The sequence below is a fragment of the Argentina silus genome, assembly GCF_951799395.1.
Source record: "Argentina silus genome assembly, chromosome: 13".
NCBI classification, from domain to species: Eukaryota; Metazoa; Chordata; class Actinopteri; order Argentiniformes; family Argentinidae; genus Argentina; species Argentina silus.
Window position 1 is genome coordinate 13,950,591 of NC_139667.1, and position 8,825 is coordinate 13,959,415.

Below are 8,825 nucleotides of genomic sequence, written 5' to 3' on the forward strand. Positions count from 1 at the left end.
ATAGTATACACATGAACACTGTTCTTTGAGATCTTTACATTCCATTATCCAAATGCCATGCTTAATAGTCTCTAATGCATACAACTGCAATTCCATTTGATCTTCCATCTTTCACAACTAGTTAACTAATAAATGCCATCAACCATCCCAAGAGAAGATTCAAGCATTTTATTTGGAGTGTAGAAATTGCTTGAGAATTCACAAGACAAGTGGTTACATAATGCCCTTGGATGGTACATGATGAGCATAAGACAAACAAATACGCATAAGGGTAGAAATTAAACGGAAGTATTTTTAGGTAAACATTAATTCAAGCAGGATAGTTCAGATACAGTACGTATAACATAATATCAGGAGTGTTGACTTAATGACTTAATTAGATTCTGAAATGTAGCACCACAAACATCAAACCACCACCCAAGCATACCTGCATTCAAAGCAGGGGAGGCTAGTGGAGGTAGAAAATGGAGGATGGGCTCATTGTAATACATTGAACAGAATAGGGAATGGCATCAAACGCACTCCATTCCATGCATTACAATGAACAGCCTCCCCTGATTCAAAGCCAATATGGGATCATGATTTAACAACAAATTAAAGTAAAACATAACGGAAAGTTGAGAGCTACATCTTAACACATAAATTGTGATTATATAGAAAAGACCATAATTGAAGTTCAAGACCGCAATCAGATGGTCTCCATCATAGTGAGACACACGGCATACTCCATGTGCTTCTTGAAGGTGTCGTAGGTGGGCACCACAGGCAGGACCAGGTGGTTGTTGCTGGGCTGTCTCTCGGGGAAGGCCCCCGCTGGGTCCTGGGGGTGGAAGAATGACAGGCTGGGACGAGGGTGGAACCCTATAGCTGGCACTACATCAGCCGAGGTGGCGAACACCAGCACGTCCTCTAGTGACGTTGCACATCTTCCCACTGTGATGAGAAACAAAGACTGGTCAGGTCGGGTCGGGGGGAGGGGGGGGGGGGCATAAAGGGAGGCCCCTTTCCTTGTATCTTCTCCATCATCCCCTCTGATTGGAAAGAATTGGACAGGTGAAAGAGGATCATCCCAACAGGCATCCACCATATCATATTGCTTTCACCTATCCTGAGCTTTCAAATCAGTAAAAGAGTAGAGACGAGGAAAGGAAGCATGCCACTTTAGACTAACAAGACAGAGACATGCAGGGACTTGCATGTCATTATGTTAGGGTCTAAGTCAGGGGAGGCTGGTGGAGGCAGAAATCAGAGGGGCGGCTCATTGTAATGCATGGAATGGAATAAAGAATGGTATCAAACATGGTGTTCCACTCCATGCATCACAATGAGCCTGTCCTCCAAATTTTACCTCTACCAGCCTCCCCTGGTCTATGTGCAGTACCTTCACACTCCAGTAAGTAGTGCCTCCAGAAGGTGACGATGGAGCTCTCTTTGGCTGAGGGTTCCTGACTGTCTGAGAATTGGACGGTGAACAGGTCAGCCATGGCCTCAGCGTTCAGCTTGTCAACAGGACCACAGAACAGGCTGAGGAAAAGCCCAGGGAACTTCTGGACCTGGTCAAACACCCCCAGGGTCTTCAGGCCTTCACAGAACCTAGAACACACAGAGGGAGAGATTGTGTTCATTTGTTGAAGGTCCAGCATATAGTTTTGCGTGTTGCTGCCCCTGCTGGCCACAATGACATTTGAAAACCTGCATATGTTACGATTACTAATAGCACCAAACATGTGGATATCTTTGTAAACAAACCAAACGTGAAATAGACACGTAAAGGCCAGTGTCCTACCCGACACCAGATTTTAGAAAAAATTCTTCGTAATGTGATCTCATTCCTTGATGGCTACCGATTTGTCATGGCCATTTAGCTCTATTTTAAAGCTAAAATACTGGACTTTTAACAAAAGCTTGTAAAAATGTCTGAAACACAGTTAGAATGGTAGTCATAACGAGAATGGTAGCGAATAGTTTGAAACTTTTTTCAGAAACTTTTTTATTTATTTACTTGTTTATGTATATGTCTGAGCAATGGCAGCTCAAAAGTTATCAAATTTCCAAAGACATACAAACCTTTGAAATGGTAACTGCATTCTCGTGATCAGATGGAAGCTCACAATGTCCTCTACAAGCTTGTCTTTGTCTGAGAGGCTGTGGACGTGTCTCATGCAGCCAGCCACCTCCAGGTACTCTGAGGCTGACTGCATGGCCTCTCTCAAAGCCTCCACGGACTGGCTCTCCTGGATCTGAAACGGGAGGATATGACCAATACAGGGGAGGTAGAACTCGGAGGACGGGCTCATTGTAATGCATGGAATGGAATGGGGAATGGTATCAAACACACATGTACAATGAGCCTGTCCTCCGATTTCTACCTCCACTGGACCAATATGAAGACGCATGTGACACACAGCTTTGAAAGGCCATCAAAGAGCATTCCAGTCTGTCTTTTAAAACAGTTACGTATTGATGTGGTTTCTCATGAGAGTTTAAAATCATGAGATTTAATAATCCCTGGAATAGACAGACTAGAACGTAACCAAAAACAAGATAAAAAAGACGTGTTAAAAGACGTACCATCTTGACTTTGTCTTTGAAGCGTGTGTCTTCCATGTGGTTCACAGTGAGGGGGGTGTCCCTGGGGTAGTTGAAGAGACACTGGTAGAGAGCCCTGGAGAAGAAGGCTGGAGGGGGGCCTCCATGGACCAGGCTGAGGGACAGCAGACAGCCCACATCAAAGTACAGGTCCTCACGCAGGGCTGGGGAGACGCAGGACACAGGGAGACAACAAGGACAAACTAAGACACTGGGCCTGTACCAGAGGAGGATGCTGGAGGTAGAAGGAAGACAGGCTCATTGTGATGCATGGAATGGAATGAGGAACGGTATTAAACACACGTGTTTGACACCATTCCTGATTCCATTCCATGCATTACAATGAGCCCGCCCTCAGAGTTCTACCTCCACTGACCTGTACAAACCCTAATATACTCCTTTATACAGTAGATAAGACAAATCATTCTCAAAAAGAACCCCAAAATATCATTTCAGATGTGGATTAGCTAAAAAGTGAGGGGTTATTGACCTACCTTGTGAGTTGAGGACCAGGTTCTTGGCCCCATCGGGCCCCTGGAAGAGCACAGAGCTCTGCAGCTGCTGTGTTAGAAGCCTGAGGAAATGCCGTGTGTCTCCTCCAGTAGAGCGGTTCCCCGGGCTTTGCTGCTTGACACTGCTGAACCTGACAGAGAGGGCCTGGGACGAGTCGAAGTCACTCCTATTCACCAGCTCCAGTCCAGCCTCCAGGACCACACTACCACTCACCACCAGTAGGGGTGCCTGCTTCTGGACGGGTGGTATCTGGCTGGCCAGGGCCTGTAGGAGGCCCATGGGAGAGCCCCCTGATAGAGATGGCCTGACAGAGAGCGGGATTTTTAAATCTACCAGTGGAGGCTGGTGGAAGTACAAATCGGAGGATGGACTCATTGTAATGCCGGAATGGAATAAGGAATGGTATCAGTCCATTCCATGCATTACAATGAGCCTGTCCTCCATTTCTGCCTTCACTGTTATCTACACATGAATGGATTGTGCAAAAAATCATTGCAATGCATGGAATAGAATGAGTTTAAACATATTTGAGCCCGTCCTCCGATCTCTACCTCCACCAGCCTCCCCTGAGTCACAGGATGTACAGCAGACGTACCTTTTAAGGGGGATGTTGGACTTGAGGCAGGACAGACGCCTTTTGCCTGTCCTGCTTCTTCCCTGCTCTGCTGACTGAGGAGAGCTGTGTCTGGGTAAGGCTGCTGTGGGGAAAACACAACACTGGTTATAGAGACAGAAACAACACCGTATCAGGGGACACACTAGGTACACATGTTTGATACCTTAACAGAGGCCCAACTGTAGACCCCCTAAAAGCAAGCCAGGGAAAAACTCCCTTGTGGAATGAAAAACCTAGGGCACAGTGGCAAGGAAAAACTCCCTGGTATGTAGAAACCTTGAGAGGCACCAGGCTCAGTGGGGGGGCATCCTCCCCTGTAGATGGTCTTACCTTTCCCGTCCACGGCTGCAGTACAGTCCACACACACCCAGTTGGTCTCTGACACCTTTAAGGACGAACACTTCCGATGGGTGCCACTGGACCCACAGAGCTTGCAGCGCACTATTTCGAACCGACTGGAAGCAAATGGAATATATAAGGGTTAACTTATCACAGCAGTACACACACACACACACACACACACACACACACACACACACACACACACACACACACACACACACCATACCCAGTGCTTGAGGTGTATGCCCTTCCTCTGTGGGAGAGACATTTGTGAGCGTCGCAGTGCTGGTACACCTGCAGTAGTTCTCCGAAGGCGTTCTCCTCCAACTCCCAGGATGCATCTCTGTGGTACACAGATAACAGAGGAAATTCTTAATAGCCTGGTCATCCTACATCTCTGTGTGCTTAGCCCAGTGTGAGTCCACTCCTAAGAAGCATTGCTGTGTATGGAGAAGGGGAGGCTGGTGGAGGTAGAAATCAGAGGACGGGCTCATTGAGATGCATGGAATGGAATGAGGAATTGTAGTCAGGTTTGATACCATTCTTCATTCTATTCCATGATTCCATTCCTCATTCTATCCCATGCATTACAATGAGCCCATCCTCTGATTTCTACCTCCACCAGCCTCTCCTGGTATGGAGTGACAGCGAGGGTCAGCGGGGTTGGTTACAGAACATGCAGATCTGGGATCCTAGATAAAGAAAGCTGTAATACATAGCATTACAACACAAAGAACTGTATGTGTTGCTTCACTCTAACAGGTGAGTTCTACCTGTCAGGTATGTGGATGCCCATTAGAACATACAGTATGTGTTGCAGCTTTCAACTGGAAGCAAATGGAATATATAAGGCTTAACTTATCACAGCAGTAAAAACACACACACACACACACACACACACACACACACACACACACAATTCCCAGTGCTTGAGGTGTATGCCCTTCCATTGTGGGAGAGACACTCTAACAGGTGAGTTCTACCTCTCAGGTATGTAGATGCCCATCCGCAGCATCTCCTGCTGGAACTGGTCCTTGTTGCTGCAGAGGGTACATCTGAAGAAGAACTTTCCAGCACTGTGGGCCTGATGCTGTGGGGTGGGTGTATTGATTTTATATCATTTTTGAATACAGACGCTTCAATGCTGACACTTGTCACAACAGATTAAATGGTTCAAAACTACTCTCAATAGAGCACACTTCTCACCCTAAGGTCAGGTAGTGAATTCAGTCAGTCTGCATCTAATCTCGCCAGGCCAGACAAATATGTATACCAACATTATGCTTTAGCTGTAAAGTCTAGCACGGGAGACTATTCCAAGTCTAATGTTATCTCATGGACAGGAAAAACAGATTGGTTAAGTAAAGGATAAATACAAATCTTACCTGGACACAGTCTCTGTGGAACCAGCTGGTGTGGCAGGCAGGACACCTGAGAACGTAATAGGACAGGGCGGGTTCTACAGGGTCCAGACACACTGAGCAGGACAGGGGCCCGCTGGCACACGACGACACAGACTGGGTGGGACTGTGGTTCTTACAATAGGACCTGGGGACACACATTCACAGTTGAATAACGGAAAGAAAGGTCGCCACAACGACCATGACTTTAACTGAGACTTAGTCTCACACAAATCAGACTCTCTACGAAGGAGATTCTGGGTTCTGAGATTAACTGAGAATACCCGAGAGCTGTTTTCTTTTCGCTGGAGTGCCTGTTTTAAAGGAAAGCTCACTCTAAAGTCAGATGTTTACAAACCTCTAAGTGGTCCATTGTTGTGATGAGGACATGTCTAGACAGTGCATAATAGCAGATCCGGTGGATTTCCCTCCATCCCTCCATCTCTCTCTCTCTCACTCACACACACACACACACACACACACACACACACACACACACGCACGCACACACACACACGCACGCTCTTCTTGTCACTTACGAAAATAGGTCTGTGAACTGGAAGATAAACTGTTGTTCTTGCCCACAGGGAAAGTGGACCATTTTCCTACAGCTTTTGACATAGCAGCCAACTGATGCACCTTTCTTCTTGCAGCCTGCACATCTCTACACACACACACACACACACACACACACACACACACACACACACACACACACACACACACACACACACACACACACACACACACACACACACACACACACACACACACACACAGGTACAGAGAGCAAAACATCAAGAACTTCTGAAGACAAAATCTTGATTGAATAAGAGTAAAAGCTCACACTCCAAACTTAACAACACTTACCAGTCTGGAGGCTCTGCGGACCTCCTGCTTGATGTCGTCCACCAGGAATCCATAGATGCCTTCATCTTCCTTTCCACGCTGGTACACTCCGCTGGACGTCAGCTGGGACATACAACATCATAGATGAAACAGTCTGACTCCGGACATTTAAGCTGTCATTACTTTCATGAGCAATAAATTGCATCAACGCAAATGAACTTTTTGGGGGGAAATTGTGTCACTTATACCCACATTTTCCCCATAAGCAAGACCTTTAGACAATAATATCTCTCCATATTACCGTACACTCTTAATCACATATGCTCTCACTCACTCACACTAAAACACATACTCGCTCTCACTCACTCACACTAAAACACATACTCGCTCTCACTCACACACACTTTAAAACTCTTACCAGGCAAAAGTAGTGCACGGTGAGTTTGTGTTCTTTGAGTGTGATCTTCTCACCATACTTGTCAGGAGCATTGTCACTGAGTCTACAAAGTGCACAGCCTAGAACACAGAGACATGTCAAGTTCATGTAGCTTGTACAGAAACACTATACTGCAGCCGACTAACATCACTCTGATCATGCTTCCTTTCAGTTTCTCGTAATCAAATGTTAGATTGATGTGAAGAACAACTACTATCTACCAGCTACCTAACCCAAGCTTGCAATCCTTTTTTTTTTCTTTCTTTCTATTGTTTTTTTTATTATTTTTTTTACAATCATCATTCGGAAATAACACAGGATTTCCCCACGCCCTCCTCTCTCTCCCTCCCTTCCCCCACCCTCTCCTCCCTCCTCGAAGGCTTGCAGTGTCATGTTTCATTCTAAAAAGATTAACAGTATTAGGATCAGATAAAGCATGGTAGGTTAGATATAGTTTCTGTCCAAACCAGTCACTCACAGACTTCAGAGTTTTCTTCCCTAGAACTTCTCCTCTTCTTCATTGTATTGTTTCGAGGTGACGTGGCCAGCAAGCTACTTGATTATTCAACTCGAAATAACCTGCAAAATTAACATTATTACTTATATATTCATAGATGTATATAGTAATATATGTGTTTATATATGTAAATAAGTAATAATGCTTCGTGCTACATGTCTGTTTCACAAAATAAACAAAGAAATGGCAGTGGTCAGTCTGGCATTAGCTTGCAAGCTAGCTAGCTAGCTAAGTGCAATTTTCGATAAAGTGGCAAATAAATGACAGCAATAATGGCGAGTACTAAACAACTGCAACATACCAATATAAAATAGGCAAAGACTGTTTAACGCCTACAAAACCCGCATTTAGCAACTCCAATTCCACTCACTAAGGCTACTTGAGTAGTTTTCTCTTTTTAAGTTTCCCTCTTCGCTCTCCTTCCTTGAGTGGTTTAATTTCAAACCAAACGTAAACATTCCGAAAGGGGAGGGGACAGCCCCATTTCCGGTGCAGTGACGATAAGCTTTTCAAATTAAAAGTCCATATGAAGTGCCTGTAAGATGGGGAGGGATTTGAAAACGTAAATAATTGCAGGAATTGACCAGTAGATGGTGCTAGCAGACAATAAATTCCTCTGTTCAATAAATTCCTTTTGTTCAGTCTTTTTCCAAAAGAAAATTGTACCAAACTCATCCCTACCATTGAGGTTCCCCATTATTTATAGCAACTCTGTTTCTGATGATGATAGATTAAACAATGTTTAAATCGACAGAATAGTGTGTGTGTGTGTGTTTGTGTGTGTGTGTACCAAGCTTACCTTATAATGAGGCAAAGCAGAGATAATTCAAAGCCTGATACAATTAGTGCATCTCAAAAGAAACAACCAAGTTGTCATTTTGTTTGGAAATAGCTATGTGGGTTCCTCTGAATGGAAGCGAAGCCCAGCCAACAACACCAACATACTAAGCTGTTGAGCTACCTGATGTAGCTTGTGTACGTCAACACCACTGTGGGGACAGGCAAGTGTTCCCTATGCCCTGACCTCTACGATTACAGCCCAGGCCTGTCCTCCCCTGACACATCTTCAATGGGGGAGTCTAAACAACGCCTGTGATTTTCTACATCTCGCACCCCCTCCTCCTCCAACCCCACGGCTCAACGTCCAAGGCTATTCAGAGATCTGGCGTTCTACAAGCTAATTTAGCCAATTATACACAGGTGTGATGCTAATCCTCCTCTCAAACACTGAGCTCCTCGCTGGCTGTAAAAATAACATAATTACACATCTGTCCTCCGATGGCTTCCTGGGCTTTTCACCGCGCACCTCCTGTCTGTGCCAAACACACACCTTTACAAAAGAGCCACTCTGTTGTACTGGGCTTGACTAAATACAAAGCTGCTACAGATAGAGGGAGGAGGAGGGGAGTGTTGTGTACGGGAATGTAGCTCCATGTTTTCTTTTGTTCAGGGGATTCAATGATGGATCAAAGGAGCATGTTCTGGGATCATTCTCTCACCTGAATGAGTTTAGAGGCAGTTAGCTCACCTATCCAACTACTCACCATTGAAGTAGACCAGACT

At 45.2% G+C, this 8,825-nt stretch overlaps 1 protein-coding gene across 2 annotated transcripts; it reads right to left on the reverse strand.

The window, feature by feature from the left end:
- Positions 1-179: 179 nt before the first annotated feature.
- g2e3 (G2/M-phase specific E3 ubiquitin protein ligase) lies at positions 180-7,701 on the reverse strand. 2 transcript variants are annotated; one of them, XM_083682981.1, is made up of 15 exons: positions 7,633-7,701; positions 7,224-7,324; positions 6,728-6,825; positions 6,331-6,432; positions 6,000-6,124; positions 5,446-5,608; positions 5,044-5,150; positions 4,287-4,403; positions 4,049-4,173; positions 3,698-3,800; positions 3,084-3,406; positions 2,572-2,753; positions 2,068-2,240; positions 1,382-1,593; positions 180-933 (listed from the first exon to the last, which is right to left on the reverse strand). In XM_083682981.1, the coding sequence occupies exons 2-15, from the start codon at positions 7,264-7,266 to the stop codon at positions 689-691; spliced, it is 2,118 nt and encodes a 705-aa protein (XP_083539107.1). In that variant the 5' UTR covers positions 7,267-7,324; positions 7,633-7,701; the 3' UTR covers positions 180-688. The 2 variants fall into 2 exon arrangements, with proteins under 2 accessions (XP_083539107.1, XP_083539106.1); XM_083682980.1 differs by having other exon boundaries at positions 7,564-7,681.
- Positions 7,702-8,825: the final 1,124 nt, after the last annotated feature.